Source organism: Cucumis melo, chromosome 8, assembly GCF_025177605.1.
Source record: "Cucumis melo cultivar AY chromosome 8, USDA_Cmelo_AY_1.0, whole genome shotgun sequence".
NCBI classification, from domain to species: domain Eukaryota; kingdom Viridiplantae; phylum Streptophyta; class Magnoliopsida; order Cucurbitales; family Cucurbitaceae; genus Cucumis; species Cucumis melo.
Window position 1 is genome coordinate 20,597,595 of NC_066864.1, and position 18,757 is coordinate 20,616,351.

An 18,757-nucleotide genomic window follows, 5' to 3' on the forward strand; every position below is an offset into this window, starting at 1 on the left:
GGCAATGGAGGATGTGGATAAAGATGAATGGATCAAAGCTATGAATCTTGAATTGGAGTCTATGTACTTCAATTCAGTTTGGGATCTTGTAGATTAACCTGATGGGGTAAAACCTATAGGTTGTAAATGGATCTACAAGAGAAAAAAAGGTGCAGATGGTAAGGTACAAACTTTTAAAGCTAGACTAGTGGCAAAGGATTATACCCAAGTTGAGGGAGTTGACTATGAGGAGAATTTCTCACCTGTTGCCATTGTTAAAGTCTATTCGAATACTTTTGGCTGCATATTTTGACTATGAGATTTGGCAAATGGATGTAAAGACTGCCTTTTTGAATGGCAATCTTAAGGAGACCATCTATATGCAACAACCAGAAGGATTAATAATTTCAGGTCAAGAGCAAAAGGTTTGCAAGCTTAATCGTTCTATTTATGGATTGAAACAAGCTTCTCAAGGAACATAAGATTTGATACCGCATAAAATCTTATAGATTTGATCAAATCGTTGATGAACCTTGTGTCTACAAAAGAATCATCAACAATTCAGTAGCTTTCTTAGTTCTGTACGTAGATGATATCCTACTCATTGGGAATGATGTAGGTTTACTAACTGACATCAAACAATGGCTAGTAGCCTAACTTCAAATGAAAGATTTGGGAGAGGCACAGTTTGTTCTGGATATTCAAATCTTTAGAGATCGTAAGAACAAAACACTAGCGTTGTCTCAAGCATCGTATATTGACAAGATAGTTGTTAAATATTCAATGCAAAAACTCCAAGAGAGGCTTACTACCTTTCAGGCATGGAGTTACTTTGTCTAAGGAACAGTGTCCTAAGACACCTCAAGAGGTTGAGGAAATGAGACATATCCCCTATGCATCAGATGTTGGCAGCATGATGTATGCGATGTTATGTACTAGACCTGACATTTGTTATGCTGTGGAGATAGTCAGTAGATATCAATCTAATCCAAGATTAGCTCATTGGACTGCCGTTAAAACTATCCTCAAGTATCTTAGGATAACGATGGACTACATGCTTGTGTATGGTTCTAAGAATTTGATTCTTACAAGATACACAGACTCTGATTTTCAGACTCATAGAAATTCTAGGAAATCTACTTCAGGTTCAGTGTTCACTCTTAACGGAGGAGTTGTAGTTTGGAGAAGTATCAAGCAAGGATGTATTGCTGACTCCACCATGGAGGTAGAGTATGTCGCAGCTTGGAAAGCTGCCAAAGAGGTTGTTTGGCTTAGAAATGTTTTGACTAATTTGGAAGTAGTTCCAAACATGTCAAAGCCAATTACTCTTTACTGTGATAATAGTGGGGTTGTGGCTAATTCTAGCGAGCCTAGAAGCCACAAGCGTGGAAAGCATATTGAACACAAGTATCACTTGATTCGAGAGATAGTGCATCGAGGGGACTTGATCATCACACAGATAGCTTCAACACACAATGTTGCTGATCCGTTTACAAATCCCCTCAGGGCTAAGGTGTTTGAGGGTTACTTAGAGAGTCTGGGTCTACGTGAGATGCCACATTTAATCTAGGGCAAGTGGGAGATTTACTGGGTGCGTATTGTATGCCCTAGTTTCTTGTTTTGTGTACTATTATAGTATTTTAACTTTTATGTTGTACATTTCACTAGCTTTAGGACAAGTGAGAGGTTGTTGGGATTTATGTCCTAAATCTCATGGTCTTGTAGTTTGTAATTGTATATCTTATACAAACATTTTATTTATCTAATAAAATAAAGTGTTTCATTTTATTTGACATTTAGTTGCATTAACCCACAAAACCAATAAACTAACATCCAAGGTTATCTTTTGTAACCTAAACATGTATATAGAGACATACAAGTGGATCGTGTTTAAGTGATAACCTAAATGGTCTGTAGTAAATGGATAAAGTTGGATACCTTATTCTGGTGACACTACGAATACAGTCTGCTTTGTAGTTGTTACAATTGTTCTAAAGTGCTACAAATGATTTGATTCTAATCGTTCATGTCGAGAAATTAGAGTGGGGGTATTCTATACAGAGAGTTTGTATGAGACCGGACCATGAAATAGATAGTCTCTCTTATTAACACTGTTACTAGTTGAGACTATATTGCACTATGATGACCATAGGTGACTTGATTTGAATCTTGAGTGAGTTGTGAACTCCTGCCTATGAAGGCGGTCCTTTGATTTGCATGGGTGAGAGTGACCTATGTCGCCGACTCAATATACCTACCATTTTGGGGATTTGTCTGATTAGGGAGCTGGGAACACAGCTACACAAGAAGAAATTCACTCATTCTCTATAGATAGAGTAAGTAGAGAAATTGCTCTCTTAAAGGCTGATTCTAAGACTTAAACAATGTGGCGCCACACCATCTCTTGGCCTAAGAGGAGTTCAGTTATAGTAGGACTATAATTATTGTTCATTAGAGGAATCAGTGGTACTTAAGGAGTTAGATGTAATTATAAGGTAAAATGGTAATTTTTGACCTAGCTGTACTTACGAGCAATTTGTGAAGGGTTATTGCACTGTTGATTGGTTATATTTAATGTACACAAAAATATATCTACAGTAAGAAGAGTGCAACTATGTCTTTAGTGGAATGACTAATAGTTAATGAATAGAGATTAATTTAATTAAAGAGTTTAATTAATTAATTAATCCTATTTCGTTGGAGCTTCAATCTATAGGTCCATAAGGTCCCCTTGTTAGCTCAATAAGGATAAATGAGAATCAAATTTATTTTGGTTTAATTTGAATTGTTCAAATTGATTAAAGGGAATAAATTGTATATGATACAATTAATATAATATATTTGACATATTATAATATAAAGTTTTGATGAGAGAAGTTAATATTTGAATATGATTCAAATAATAATAATAATATGAATAAGATTCATAAATAACTATAGGTTAAATTACTATGGATTTGATTCATATTAGCATTATAGATTATATGAGAGATTTAAACCATTGCTTATATTATATATGATATAATATAAAGTTTATATTATATGCGATATAATATGAATTAAATTTATATTAATTTTATTTTATTAATATATATTTAATTAAGAAGATAACTCCCAAGGGAGTTACTTTACGTGTAGAGAGAGTGAAGGAGTTATTTTAATAACTTTCCTCCATCTTTCTTAAGTTGTTGAGATATACGATAGTTGTATTCTCATTCTGCTTTTGTTTTTTGTGCTCTGTGTTCCAAAAAGAAAAGAAAAAAAATTCTCTCCCAAAACTTTTCCCTCACCAAAATTACAGAAGCTCCACACCCCTCTGTTAGATTCTTTCCTTGAGAATAACGAGTAAGGCTTCGTGGTGTTCTTGAAAGCTTGGAAGAAGAGTTGTTTAAGGTTCTACAAAGTTTAGTTTTTTTACCCTTTTTCCTCCATAGAAGCATGCTTAGGTTTGAGTTTTGTTTTTTTTTTCTCTGAATTGTTGTTTTTGGGTTTTACAAATTGAATTTCATTTGCACGGTATTTATACGCTTCCGCTTTGGGAATTCCATTCCTTCACTCAAAATTTAATGGAATGGTGTTTCCAACTGTAGTACCAATGCCTAATGAAATTTTAGGAGCAAAAGCACTTACTGGTTTTCCTTCATCTTTGTTAATCTCAATCTTGATTTTTTCATGTTTTTCCATAAACTTGTCCAATTTTATGTTTCAACCATATCCTCTCACACTCATGCCTCATTTTTTAGTTCGTGATTGAGATCCTAAAAGAAAAACAAATTTTAGATAATTTCAATAACATATAAGAAATAAACTTACATATCATATTAATACTTGATGCTCTCGAGTCGTCTTGATTAGTGGAAAGATCGACTAGTGGAGTGTTCATTTGTTCAACTTCAGTCAATGTCAGTTATGCATGATATGGACGTACCATTACGTTGCAAAATCAATTATTAGTGGTTAGATATTAAAATAACATGTCATAAGTAAATTTATTGAATATATAATATATACCTTTTATTCACTACCATCTGAATCAAAATATTGAATTCCTTCTGAGCTCTCTTCGAGATATGATTCTAGTTGTTCAGGTTCATCATTTATAAACTCGTCATTGATTAGGGATTGATCTTAGTTATCTATCTCTTGATGACCAACAACAGTAAGCTCAACGTCACCTCTTCAAAATGTGATATCGTGTATGGATTGATCGACCCCAATTAAACTAGATGCTTCTAACAACTTAAGCATATCATCTTCTAATTCTTCAACTTCTGGAACATCCCATACTTGTTTATTTTGCAATTTACACAATGTTCCAATTAATACGAAGTTTTAGGTCATCAATGTAGAAAACTTGCACAACTTGAGTAGCTAATATGTATGAGTCATCAGTGTACCAAAAATGGAAAGCATTGATTAGTTTAAACCCTAAATCACAACAAAATTTTTTCTTCTTAACATTTATGTCAAACCAATTACATTTGAATAGACATACATGTCTACACTTAGGATATTAGGTTCAAGACCTCTTGCAATACACCATATTAATTTGTTTCATCGACTTTGGATTCTCCATATGCCATGATTCCACTACTTTGAGTAGTCCGAAGATTGCCACGCTATATTGAATGAAAATGTAATACATTTATAAAGCAACCACTGTAAGTGCGAACTTGATTAATAGGCCCCAACGCTATGGAGTAAAGATCATCACATGCTTCACCTTTTCTCACGTAGTGAATACATCTACATAATGTTATGTAGGTTTGAATAACTACTAATAGCTCAATACTAAAAAAAATATACTTTGAAGCTGAAAATAACACTTGCATGTGCTCTAACCCAATAAGAAAATTTTAATTGGTGCCTTCTAAATAAATGTAATTCATCCTCTCCTCTTGTATTTATCAAGCTCAAATGTTCTCTTCTTAGTATTCATATCAAACATTAAAAAGAAATTTCACTTAGTCACATACAATATGAACTGAAAAGTAAATGGGTATATGAACTTGTGATTATACAAAATGTACTTGTGATCTGGTTTTATTTGAGAACAGTTATTTAAAACATACCAATGGCACAATCCACTATTAGAAAAATGGGTTGTAACAACACTGCTAATCAAGATATTGTGTCGTTGAAAATTAAAAAAAAAAAGGTGGAGTGGGGTAAAATGTGTCATTAAAAATAAAAAATAATAAATATTCATCGACACAGTTTTTGTGACACAATTTAATTTTTCTTGACACAATTTTCGCGTTATCAATCAATGACAAAATTATTGCGTCATTAAAAAACTTCTCAAATAGAAACCCTTTTTAAGTTAATCCCAAAAATTTTAAATTTCGTATTTCAAAAATTTTAAATTATGTATTTCCCTCTTTCTCGCAAAAAAATGTAAACATTCTCCAAAATTTTTCCCTATGCAAAAATAGGGGTAACATCGAAAAATCCAAATCCGTCAATTCCTTACTCCTGCCGCTGTCGAAATTTGCAGGTGCACCGCATAGCATATGAAGCGAAGAGAAACCCTTACCATCGATTCTTTACTCCACCGCGTAACATCTGAAGCGAAATCTCCCTTGTTTATCTTTAGTGGGTTGCTTTTAAGTTTTAAGTATTCAATATAGGTTGAGTTTTTTTTAAGATTCAGATATAATGCGTTTTTTCAATACTTGGAATTCTAATCCTTGCTTATCTTTTCAGCAGTAACAACCTGACTTTTAGGAGCTAACAAAATCTTCGGTAAGTCCCCAACGGACTTTGATAAATCACTACCATGTTTAGACTTCATGAGATTTGAGTAAGTTTCATGGCAAGGAGATGGGGCACAATCTCCCATAGGAACAAAATAATTGGGCGACCTAGACCCACTAGATAATCGGTAGGATATGGTTTATAAACATTAGCATCAGTTCCCCTTGCTTTAGAATGGAAAGAAGAGTTAGTGACCATAAGCTTGTTGTTAGACCTCAAATCATGAGAGCCCAAAACTCGAAAAGCAACTAGAGAAGGCTTTCAAACTAGGCTGTTACCTTTACGAATGTATGAAGTACTCTAAAGCATTTCACCTCCTCCATGTAACTGCTCTTGGGGAGAAATAGAGCTCAAAGAAGGCTTATTTCCAAGATCTTGAGATGGAAAATTTACATTTCGATGCTAACTTCTGGGTTTTTTACTACAGGCTTATTTCCAAGTACTTTATCGTTTCCTCTTTCAAAAACAATCCTTGCTTATCTTTTTGGGGAGTTTTTTTTTCCTTCTCTACTTGAATTATGGCAACACACTTTGTTTTTTTATTTTTTATGTGTATGATTGATTTGAATTTGGTATATGTTTAATGTATAAGACAACAAGTCAACTATTCTTTAATTTATTAATTTAAACTGAGAATTCTAATTACTTGTAACTTGTCAAACGGAATGTTGTCCCTCTTCTACTAAAATAAATACTTTTGTTGTTTGTTCAGCTTTTCCTTTCAGGCTCTTGTGTAAAACTTTTAGGATTCTAAAGTTAGTTTTGAATTTTTTATGAATGTTTTTCCTGCAAGATTCTTCATTTCTTCTCTTTGGCTTGATTTGATTGGATTCTTGGCTTTTGAAATTTAATGGTTGCAGATTTAGTAGTTTATATGCAAATCTCATTTTCTGGACTAAAAGCAAATCTTGTACAATGGCTATCTCAAAAGAAACATCCAATTTTGATGAGATTTCTATAAAGTACAGTTTGATTTTCTCTAATTGTTTCAAGGTACTCATTCGCCCTTCGCAAAGGCTTTCGAAAAAGAACAAGTCTTCATCCATTACTTACCCTCTTTCTACATTTGATTTTCAGGATTTAAAGAATCTGAGGGCACAATTATACTCAGCAGCAGAGTATCTGGAACTCTCATACACAAATGACAAAAAATAGATGTGAGTTAGTTGAAAAGGTTTTCAGAAAGAAGTAATCAAAACTTTCCTTCTACTAGTATTAGTTTATTAGAGACTGAACTGGAAACAATCATTTTTTTCACTATTATGAAGGAGCTACTTTAAAAAAGATTTGATTATTTATAAAACAAAAACGACAAATAATCAAACAAATATTCTACTAATGTGGTTTTTTAACAGATTATACTACATTCCTAAAATCCACACCATGAAAATAAAGTCTTCAGTAGTGTTAATATTTTTACTCTAAATTGTATTTCAATGGAAGATGAATGATAGAAAACATAAAAACGCAGCAGAAACAAGATTGAAAAAATTACTCTATATGCAACCAAATACTTTAGAAGTTAACATGTTTAAGACTACCCTAATTACACTAATTAAGGTTAAAAGAAATTCTTTACCTTTGAAGCTCCCTGATGCTCCAAATCTTCTCAGGATAACAAATTCGGAACCACCACTAGAAGTCGCCCGCTATACTCCGGACTAAGAACCGGGTTGTGGTACTCGTCGAATGAAGGAATTAGAGAGAGATATGGAATGACATTTTGATAATAATTAGCCAAAAATCCCCTTTTCTCAGCTTGAAAAAGAAAACTATTTATAACCTAATTACATGTAAAATTGCATGTAATTAGTTGGACAATTTCTCAACACTTTGTATTCCACTAACATTTAGTGGAATTACTCATCATTCCATTTAGTGGGATTTTTTTGGATATTCTCATTAATTTTAGTCAAGGGCAAAATGGTCATTTGACCTTTTTAATAAAAGTCAAACTTTGACTTTTCAAGTCAAAAGTCAACATTTTGACTTTTTACCATTTTGTCCATCTTGACTAATTTTGACCTCCCAAGCATGGATCCGCATTCATTTTCTTGAAATTCAAATCACATTTGAATATAAAGTCCTATAACCGAAGACTATATCACATATATTCGTTTGTTTCTCTCTCTTAACCTAATTCGAACAATTCGAATTATTCCAACATGTTGTTCTAAGTTAATTCCAAATGAGCTAGCAGGGGAACCTAATGGACCTATAGATCATGGGCTCCAACGATCCGAGATTAACTGGCTAAACCGTTTTAGACCAAGCTAATCAACATTCGATAACCATGATCAGTAAGTTAATCCTTCACAGGTTGTACGTAACCTCAGCTGGGTTAAAATACCGTTTTTACCCTTGAGACTACATCTTGTTCTTCAAGTCCTACTAATCCACTATTGAACATTTGATTTAAGGCCCAACCTATAAACCGAATCCCTCTCAGGCCAATGAGAGGTTGGGGCCCCTATATTCAAGACTTGGATTCAGTTCTTAAGGGAACAACCTATCTACTAACCCTAAAGCGGGTAGGAGTGAATTCCGTCTTGCACCCTATGTTCCCAACTATTCACCTGATCTTATCCCTGAAATGGGAGGCTTATTGAGCCAACGCCTAATGAGTTGCCTTCACCTATGCAAATCTAAGGATAATCTCGTGTGAGCAGAAGTTCACAGTTAGCTCAAGATTAAGATAAAGTTACCTAGGTCATCAATAAACGAGATAGTCAGTTTTAAATGGTAAACGTCGTTATTACATAAAAGTGACTATTTCATGGTTCTGTCTTATGTAAACCTTTTACATAGGATGCCTCCTCTTTCATGTCTCTACATAAACGATTCATGATTACATCGTTTGTATTATTTACAAAGTGGACCACATCCATAGTATCTTTGAATAAAGCATCCAACCTTTAATCATATACTATAGACTATTTAGACTATTTACTCGAACTTAATCCATGTTTATGTCTCTACATAAAGTTCAAGTTTACTCAAAAATAGCATTGGGGTCTATGTTTATTGGATTTAAGAATATAGTATTCAATTTCTCGATAACAACTTTATTGAAAAGAATATGATTGCAAACTACGAGTTTTAGGACAATAATTCCAACAATGAAGGCTTCTTTCATTTCATTTTTTGCATGGATATGATAATGTTAGTAACATAGTAAAATTTTTGAACAGGCGAAACCCGAGACATTGAACGAGGTGGTTGAAATTGTGAGGAAACAACTTGATTTAACAGAAGATTCTAAGGTTGATGGAGAATCTATTTTAATTATTACCATCTACAACTTAAGTTGATATATATATGTTGGTTATTTTTGAATTTTTGATAAAGCTCTTATAACTAAAAATAGAGTAGATCGAAAAAGAACTTGTTTTTGGAATTTGGAATTTAAGTTGAGGTTGTTGTCATATACTTATGTCTACTAAAAAATGAAGGAATTGATGAATGTTGAACATGGAATTTTGAAGCTTGTTTTTTTATTACTTGAGTTTGAGTCTTGTTGTCATTGTAAGTATTTGGTGGCAGCTTTCATTGTCATACTAGAAATATAATAGGGTGTGCATTCTCCTTGTTTTTCTTGACATTGTTGTGTTTTACAGCCAAGGAACCTAACAGTATATTGTGAGAAACAGTTCCAATTTTTCCTTTCATTCTTATCTTTTTATTTTCACTCATCACATGAAGACCCCTTTCAATTCTAGATGGTGTTCCAATTGCAGTCAAGGATGAAATGGATTGTTTACCATATCCCACTACAGGTGATTTGGTGTTTCTCAATTTTCCTCTAGCAATTTATAAAGTTAAATATGGTGTGTGAAATACAAGATGGAATTCTCTCCTTCCCGACTTTAGGGTAAGTAGATAAGTGTTCCCTTAAATGGTGTTCCGGGACTTGAATAAAGGGTCCTATCCTCTCTATAAAACGAGAGAGGTTTTTGTTTAGTGCTTGAACCATAAACAGGTTATTCATTAGAGGAGCACTGGTATTTAAGGAGCACTAGTATTTAAGAACTATAAGTAACCCAGGGGTAAAACAATAATTTTACCCAATTGGTGTTATGAACACTTGTGAAAGACTAACTTACTGGTACTGGTCTATATCCGTGAGCACAAAAATATATCTATAGTGAGAAGAGTTCAGTTGTGAGTCTTTAGTGGAGTGTATACATAATTAATGAATATTGATTAATATGGTTAATGAGTTTAGCGAATTAATCTCGTATCATTGTAACTTCTGATCTATAGGTCCATTAGGTCTCCTTCTTAACTCGTAAAGGATAATGAGATTATTTTTATTTGTTGTAATTTGAAATGTTCAAATTTACTTTGGGTATTAATATAGTGTGTGGAAATAAATTATAATATAATGTTTATATTTTAATTAAACTTTATTATATAAAATTAATTTTGGATGTGATTCAAAATTAACTTATAAGAGAATAAAATATTTGAATGAGTTCAAATATTAATTTAATGTGAATTAGATTCATATTAAAACTATAGGTTAAAATTTAATGTGTATACAATATACAGTAAAACTAAATGTTATGAGAGAAATTTATATTTGAATATGATCCAAATTTGGATTAAATTAAATATAAGATATTTAATCTAGAAATTAATTAATTAGAGAATTAATTAACACCTTAATTAAATTAAAACTATAGGTTATGTGAGAGATATTCATTTAAATATGATTTAAATGAAATATTAATTAAAATATAATTTAATTGATAATTCATTTAATTAATTAATTAATTTAATATTATTATTATTTTAATTTATTAAATTAATAGGGAAGGTGAGTAGTTTTTCCACGTTCCCTGATTCTCTCCAACTTCTCGGAGTTATACCTAGGGCAAAAATACAAAAGTTTTTTGTGACATCTGTTTATGCTCTCTATATTCTCTCTAGAAGAAAACTCTCCAAAAGGTTCTTTTTTTTTTCAATTTTTTGGTTCCCACAAACCAAATCCATTCTTAGAGAATATGAAGGTTTTCGTGTGGTGGTGCCCAATTTAGTGATTGGCAGATCCAGAGTTGTCAACGTATATAAGTGTCTTCCTCCTCTCTGTATGTAATTTTTAGCATGCTTAACTTTATATAAGTAAATTTAGTTTTTGCTAATGTACTGATATTTTTAGGTTTTTAAATTAATTTGAGTTATAGTTTCTGTTATTTATTCCGCTGCGTAGGACTCTTATCCCTTCGATATTGGTCCAGAGTTGACGAGCCACCCTCACCTATGCAGATCAAAGGATAGTCTCATGTGGACAGGAGTTCATAGTTAGCTCAGGATTAAGGCTAAGTTACCTAGGTCATCAAATTGAAAGAAATAGTCAGTTTTAAAACGTCAACGGTGTTATGACATAAAAGTGGCTATTTAATGGTCTGATCTTATGCAAACTCTTTACATAGGATATCTCTACTTTCATGTCTCTATATGAACGATTCAGGATCACATCGTTTGTACTAACTATAAAGTAGGCCGCATCCATAGAGTAATTACCAAAATAAGGCACCTAACTTTATTCATATACTATAGACCGTTTAGGCTATGAACTCGAACTTAATCTACATTTATAAATCTACATAAAAGTTTAAGTCTACAAGATAGCCTTGGAACCTTAGTTTATTGGATTCAAAATTATAATATTTTATTTCACTAATAAATAATTCAATAATCACATTATTGAATGTAATTTACAAACTACAAGTTTTAGGAGATTAATTCCAACACATGGTTCCTTGTTTGCACTCATGAACCTATTTCCTTAGCGTGTACAGGTAAAAGGCATTATGATGTTTGAAGTAAAGTGTCTAGGTCATGTCCTAAATATCTTTGGTTGTTGCAGCATATGGTATTGGCTTGTCGATCAAGGGTTCCATACTATTGATCAATATGGATCAAAGTATAGAGTCCTCTACCTTCCAGTATCGTTCCCGTGGGTCGCTCGGTAGAGGGCAAAAAATCAAATTTATGTTGTCCTTCAAGGACCACCTTCACTGATTAAGACCATGAGAAATAATTACTACCATTCAACTTTTTCCCTTAAAGGTGATATTATATAGACTAAGTCACTGTATTAGTCACATAAGGAGAGGATAAAGTAGGAAATGAGGTTTTTTTATTATTAGAATACATCGATGTATGAGTATTAGATTTCGTCCCTAAGGTAGCCTCAATTGCTGCAATTTGTTGTCGAAGCCCTTCTAGTTGTTGTTTAGCTATTCTCAAGGAAGCTTGCATGTTAGGGTGAAATTTGTCGAAGATTCACCAACCTCAAATGTTGAGTAAATTTGAGGATTCTTAACATCGGAATGATAATTTAGGTCAGTGGGTGGCAACACATACAGATTTGACGATAGAAGCGATGGTGGCCGACCGAAATTAGGTGGCAGTACATAAATTGGGGCATGAGGACCAATATAGGCCATGGATGAAGAAGAGGGTTGGACAAATGGGATAGTCGACACTGTCTGAGGAGGAAGGACCAACACATGTAGCTTTGGCAGCGGCGCATGGCAGCGCGTAAGGGGTCTTTGGCAACTCGGACGATAGTGAAACCAACGGGATTACATTTTTTGGCATTGTCTGAAGGTGGTAGAACCATTCGTCTAAGGCAGCACTGATCCAAGCATTAACGACTATCTCCTCTATTTGATTTTCATCAGTAGTTGTCTTTTAGGGCTTGTTTAATGTCCCTCTCTGATAGCATATTGAAAGTAGAGACAAAAAACACACACCGATTTATGTGAAAACTCGAGTGCTAGGAGAAAAACCACGATATTGTGATCTTATTATTTTTTGATAAATTTTACAACAGGTAAAAGTGAGGGAAAATAAATAGAATACACAAAGGAATAAAAAACGAAAAAGATTGAGGAATTATGGTAAATATTTCCATAATCTTTCCGTAAATACCCTAATGATCAATCCCACAAATTCTAACAAAAATAATCAATACGGCAATTGGCGTGTCTAACACGTGTTGGGGGCGTGTCGATCTTGGACATATGTCCGACACTGACACTTGGCCATCTTAGGAGTATCGATGCTTCTTAGGTAAGAATGATTTCTAAAGAATGTGTGAAGCCAGTTCCTTAGGTTAGAGGGGAAAACATGGACCAACTGAAAGCTGATTGAAAATATACCCATATTCTATAAGAGAAAAAGCAATTCATGCATGGTCCTATATCTCGAAGTCCATGTAGCAAAATCAATAGTAAAAATTATTATTTTTCTTATACATGTCTATTTAATATACATAACAAGTGTTTGATACATCTTTAACAAACGTTAGACCTATTTTTACTTTGTACAACTAATATCTAACACATCTTTTACACTAACAAATATCTTTAATTATCAAGGCATCCTTTTGTATTCCTTTTATTATATCAATCAAATTGTTTGTTTCCCATCAAAAAGGACAAAAGAAAGTTTGAGTATGTTTTCTTCAAATTCATACTTCTCTTTTGTGCTTCAGATTTGAGATGGCAACAATTGCTGCTCGAATTTCAGCACTATATCACCTTTTTATTGATTCCATGTGTTCTCCAAAACTGAGTTTTATGTTTCATTATACCTTTTTATTTTCTGAATGTGATAATAACAGAAGACGAAATAGATATTGGAACGGAAGATTAGTTGAGTGAAGGGATCTTCATTTTGAGGATGTCATATAAATGTTGATTTTTTTTCTTCTTGCATGTCTTGTTATTCCACGAATGAGCAGTTGAGATAGTACTTATGGATAGCGAGTTCACATAGATCATTTTCTTCACGAATAAACCGTAGAGGGGAGCGAAATATTCAAAATCTGCATGCTAGAGGTACTTAGAAATATTTAGACCAATTCTACTTTAATTTTATGCAATTTGAACCGTGAATTATGTTATGGAAGATGTGTTGGGATCGGTGGGTTTTGTTGAAGCTTAAGATTTTTGTTTCTTGGCTTATAAAAAAGGGTTAAACACCGCATTTAATCCCCTAAGGGGCCGTTTGGGGGAAGGGCTGGGTTACGGGGGGTTAGGGTTATGATAAACCTAGTGTTAAGATAAACCTAGGATTATAATAAGATGTGTTTGGGGGAAGGGTTATGGAGGAAGTGTTATGATAAGATGTGTTTGGGGGAAGGGTTATGAAAAAAGTGTTATGATAATGTTGTGAAGAAGGATTGAGGAAAAGTTGAAGAAGGGTTAAGAAGTGTTGAAGAAGGGTTGAGGAAGGGTTAAGGAGTTAAAACTAGGGTTACATAACCCTTCCCCCGAACGGGGGTTGGATTACATAACCCTAACCCCCCCCCCATAATCTAAATTTTTATAAAAGTAATCATTTATTTCTTAAATTACTTTTATTTCTTAAATTTTGATTTGTAACGATTTAGTTACTGAACTTTCAATTTCATTACAATTTAGTCTTAAAACTTTTCTACATAACAATTTCAGCGGGTTAGTTCCTACGGTGGAAATTGGTTAATTTTCATAAATGTAACAAAACATCAAAACTATTCACGGCTCATGTAACAAAGGCGATGAAGTTAGCCATTTTTTAAATATTCTAAGTTCGCCTTTTTGTCTTTTTTCTCCTCCTCGCTGAGATTTATTTCATCGTCTTCCTCCTTGCTGCGATTTATTTCATCGTCTTTCTTCTTTTCCTCTTCTTTTTTATTAGTTGCGATTTTTTTCCTTGTCTTTCTTATTTTCCTCTTCTTTTTTAGTCCCTGAACATTCAATTTTGTAATAATTTAGTCCCAACGTATAAAAAGATTCTAACAATTTTTATTATTTTATAATGTAGACTTCATATTTATAAAATTATAAAACCATTTAGATTGAAATAGTCAAATGTAAACAATCGTGTAAAAAAAATAAATCATCGTGTAGAAAAATCTAAACGATCGTATACCAAAAAAATTAAAAAAATCGTTCAACCAAATCTAAACAATCGTGTACTAAAGAATTTTGAAAAAATAAACAATCGTGTAAACAAATCTACACGATCGTGTGAAAAAAAAACGATTGTGTACCAAATTCTGAAAAAAAAATTGTTTAGATTTGGTCTAAATTTAAACGATCGTGTAATCAAATTTAAATATAACCAAATTAAACAATAGTGTAACAAAATTAAACGATAGAATTGAAAAAATAAACGACTGTGTACAAAACAATAGTAAAATCTAAACGATTGTGTACCAAACAATAGTCAAATCTAAATGATTGTATACCAAATATATTACGCACGTTGTTGACAGCATGGTTGATGGGGCATTTTTTGTATTTTATACGGTGGATTTGTGGGCTTTTTCTATTTTCGGAATTGTTATATATAATATAAATATTTTACCTTTTTGTTATATTTTTTAAGAGACCCGTATAAATTAATTAGTATGAAATTGTAATAAGATTTAAATTTATAATTAGAGATTTTATAATTTTATAAATATGAAGTCTACCTTATAAAATAATAAAAATTGTCAGAATCTTTTTATAGGTCGGGACTAAATTATTACAAATTTGAATGTTCAAAGAATAAATTGTTTGACTAAATGGATAATTTTACTATAGTTTGGGTACCAAAATTGTTTTTAATATTAAAAAAAAGATATAGATGTTTGTTTGAGAGATTTTCGATGTCTTGTATGGGATATTTGTGCTGCATGATAGATAAAATTGAAATTATTCCAGAAAAATGAAGATTTTTGGTTGTTATGGTTGAAGATGTTGAAGGAGGCTTCATTTCTCCTGAAAAATTGCCTTCAGACTACCCAATGAAGATAGTATGGAAGAAGGTGTTTATTCGATTGTTTCTTGTGGGTGGAATCTTATGGATGTTGCTGATTCTCACTGCCTCCCTCCTTCATGTTTGGTCTTGCCGTTCTTCTATCACTTTTTTCTCCGGTATTTGTAAAGAAAACTTTGCGTCTTTAGTGTTTTTTAGTCTTGTTTCAAGATCATTTAATTTCTGACTCGATGTTTAATGTGATTTCTTTTTGTTTCTTGATATACAGCTATTTGTAATAAAGAAAGTAAGGTTTTCACGATCTTAGACTCAATGGGAATAATGGCAAAGGCACAAGTAAGTGCTATCCACTCTTTTGTGTTTTGAATTTTGTTTTTAGTTGTCATATCAAAATGATGTGCAGAAAACTTTAGTGTAATGTTTAATTATTATTTACTTAGGTTGTTCAATTCCCTTGATGGATGAAGCCGATAAAGTAGTCATCCCAAAAGGAAGAACTCCAGATGAAATTTTCAAATGACTTGTCTACATCACTGACGCTGAGTACTCAATAAATGGATCTCAAACATCGCCACTGTTTGGAGGACTTCAGAACTGGACACAAAGAGAGGAAAGCTTTAAACTAAAACCAACCGTGAAGGTGGGACAAAATGTCTTTTTTGTCCATATCCTAACCCAGTTATCTTGAATGTTTTTCCTCTGTTTTTTGGAGTTGATTGTAAGCTAATTCGTCACTGCTTTTGTTGTCGAATCAGGTCCATTGTGGTTTTATGCGAAATGGTGGGGCTGAAATGGTTCCTGCTGATATCAAGTATGTCAAGAAGTGTAGGTTTGTTGTTGCCTCAGGAATTTTTGATGGATATGATGTTCCTCGACAGCCTTCGAATATATATAAGCGTTCGTTCTAAGGATCTATTCTGTTTTCTTATGGTGGTGGATGAGATTTCTATGCAATTTATAAGAGAAAACGTTGCTATTGAGGAAGATAATGATGGAGGAAAATGGGTCGGTATCTGGCGCCTTATGTTTTACTAAAGTATCCACCCTATGATGAGACAAGAAGAAATGGAAAGGTTCCAAAGATATTAACTCATCGGTTATTCCCACAAGCACAATATAGTATCTGGATGGATGGTAAAATGGAGTTGATAGTAGACCCTTTGCTCATTCTAGAAAGGTATTACTTTTTTATTAACTGTTAGCCTTATGATTCTACACATATATTTTGTATTCTAATTATAAATAAATTCCCATTTCTTTTCAAAATATACCTAAGAATGTATAATTTGACCTAATCAGATGAAGCCAGCTTTTTGCTAGCTGCTGTGGGTGTGGGGAGGGGAGTCTATTTACTTTATAAGCACCAAGTGGGATTTTGAGACGTGCTAATTCAGGATCAAGGATCGAATATTCGCAAATACCTTTTCAAATCTTATGAATGTTCTTGTTAAATTACTTTTCATGCTAACCTGCAGATACTTGTGGCGTGGGAAGCATGCCTTTGCCATTGCTCAACATAAGCATCACCGTAGTATCTACGATGAGGCCGATGCCAATAAACTAAGGAAATGATATGCACGCCCTCTTATCGATCTTCACATGAAAACTTACCGATACGAAGGAATGGAGCACAAATATCGAATTGTGAGTATTGCTTTTTATTTGGCACCCACATACAAGAGAATACTCTTCTTTGATAGAGTGGGTAAAGATTGGGATCAACTTAAGGGGAATGTGAGCAATATGAAAGAGTATAAAAAATGGAAGCAGCGTAACGCATCAACTAGTTTGATAAAGACTAGGGAAGGATTAGGATTGTGGACTCCTTACCCTGGAAACCTCGATTTAGTTGTACTTCCAACTGTGGTAAGATCATCAAAAGCAGGTTGAACAATATTGTTTACCAACTGGAAAAGAATCATCCAGTTTTCTGTAATATTTACCTGACAAATTCTTAAGGGGAAGGGATGAAGAAATTTTGTCCTCATAGTTCCTACTTCCCATATATTCTTAATAGACTTGCTACCACTATTTGTGGCTCTACTTCAAAGGGGTAGTGAATGCTATTGATTTTTTGGATCCATTCTAATCTAATCCAATCTCTCGTGATTCACAACCATTGAGGTAAAGTAATGAAAAGGTTATAGTTATATTACACATCCAATTTGTGGAATGTCAAAAGATTCCAGGAATTAAGCACCATGTATTAATTTTGTGGCATATTTCCATTAATTTTGTTATCTAGGTTTTGTTTGATAATGGTTTTTTTTTTTTTTTTTTTGGATAAATCATTTAGAAGTCCAATAAAAGCTTAAAATGGGATACGTGGAAAGGTATGCTCTCATCACCAATTGAAAATTATGAAATTTTCTTAATTTTTTTAGAAAAAGTTACTCTAGAATTAATATATTGTATGATAGTTTAATAAAATGTATTGAGAACACACTTCAATTCATTTGTATCATTAACATTATCAATCATTGATCTACATATGATCGATATATAACAATCATTGACAAAAAAAAATATTAATATCGGTAACATGTTCAAATTCACCGATTGATATACAAAATTAAACATGGACCAGCTAACTAACGATTGAGTCGTATTTTTGAACACCTATTTTCCAAGTGTTTCTGCCAGAATCATTTTTCAAAATTCATCAGATAAACATACAATCGCCTTATTTCTCATATTAAAATTCCAAAGGGACAACCACATCAGGACTAGAACCTCCCTACAAACTCAACATCCCTTTTTGAAAAAACCAATCCATTCCAAAAACAAACGGGGGATGGATAACTTTTCAATGCGTATTTCATCCGTTGTTGAAGTACCATAAAGTGTGCATCACATTTTCCATCATCCCTACTGCAACGTTGACATAACTCAGGCACCTCAAATCCATGTCTTTAAACCTTAAAATTCGTTAGAAGCAAATTGTTAAAAAAGCTTGCAGACTAAAGATTTTAATCTAATTACGGACTGAATTTAGCTTTGTTGATGCATACTATCCATACACATGGATTTATTTTCTTCAAATTTAGTTGGAAGAATCACAAGTTTTTATTTTTGAATAAAAAGCTCTTTAGAAATTCGCTTTATCACTCACAAATGGTAGTTAGACCCTTGGCTTGTAAATTTGTCTAATTTCTTCTTCTCCTGAAAAAATGGCATTTAAACTTGAATTAATCTCTTGTCCTTAGAAAAATCCAAACTTTTCTAAAAATGACAAAATCACCTAAAAATGGCCCGAAAT

General features: G+C 32.9%; 1 protein-coding gene and 1 pseudogene across 1 annotated transcript; both read left to right on the top strand.

Moving 5' to 3' along the window:
• Positions 1-856: 856 nt before the first annotated feature.
• On the top strand, positions 857-1,549 carry LOC127150675 (secreted RxLR effector protein 161-like). Its single transcript, XM_051089178.1, has one exon. It carries the CDS (start codon positions 857-859, stop codon positions 1,547-1,549), a length of 693 nt encoding a protein of 230 aa, XP_050945135.1.
• Positions 1,550-15,430: 13,881 nt separating this feature from the next.
• Positions 15,431-17,676, top strand: LOC103486201 (probable hexosyltransferase MUCI70; annotated as a pseudogene).
• The last annotated feature ends 1,081 nt before the right edge of the window (positions 17,677-18,757 follow it).

Bases quoted from the DNA above. Each gene is read 5' to 3' on its own strand.
- LOC127150675 (XM_051089178.1), top strand. From the start codon at position 857: ATGAGACATATCCCCTATGCATCAGATGTTGGCAGCATGATGTATGCG.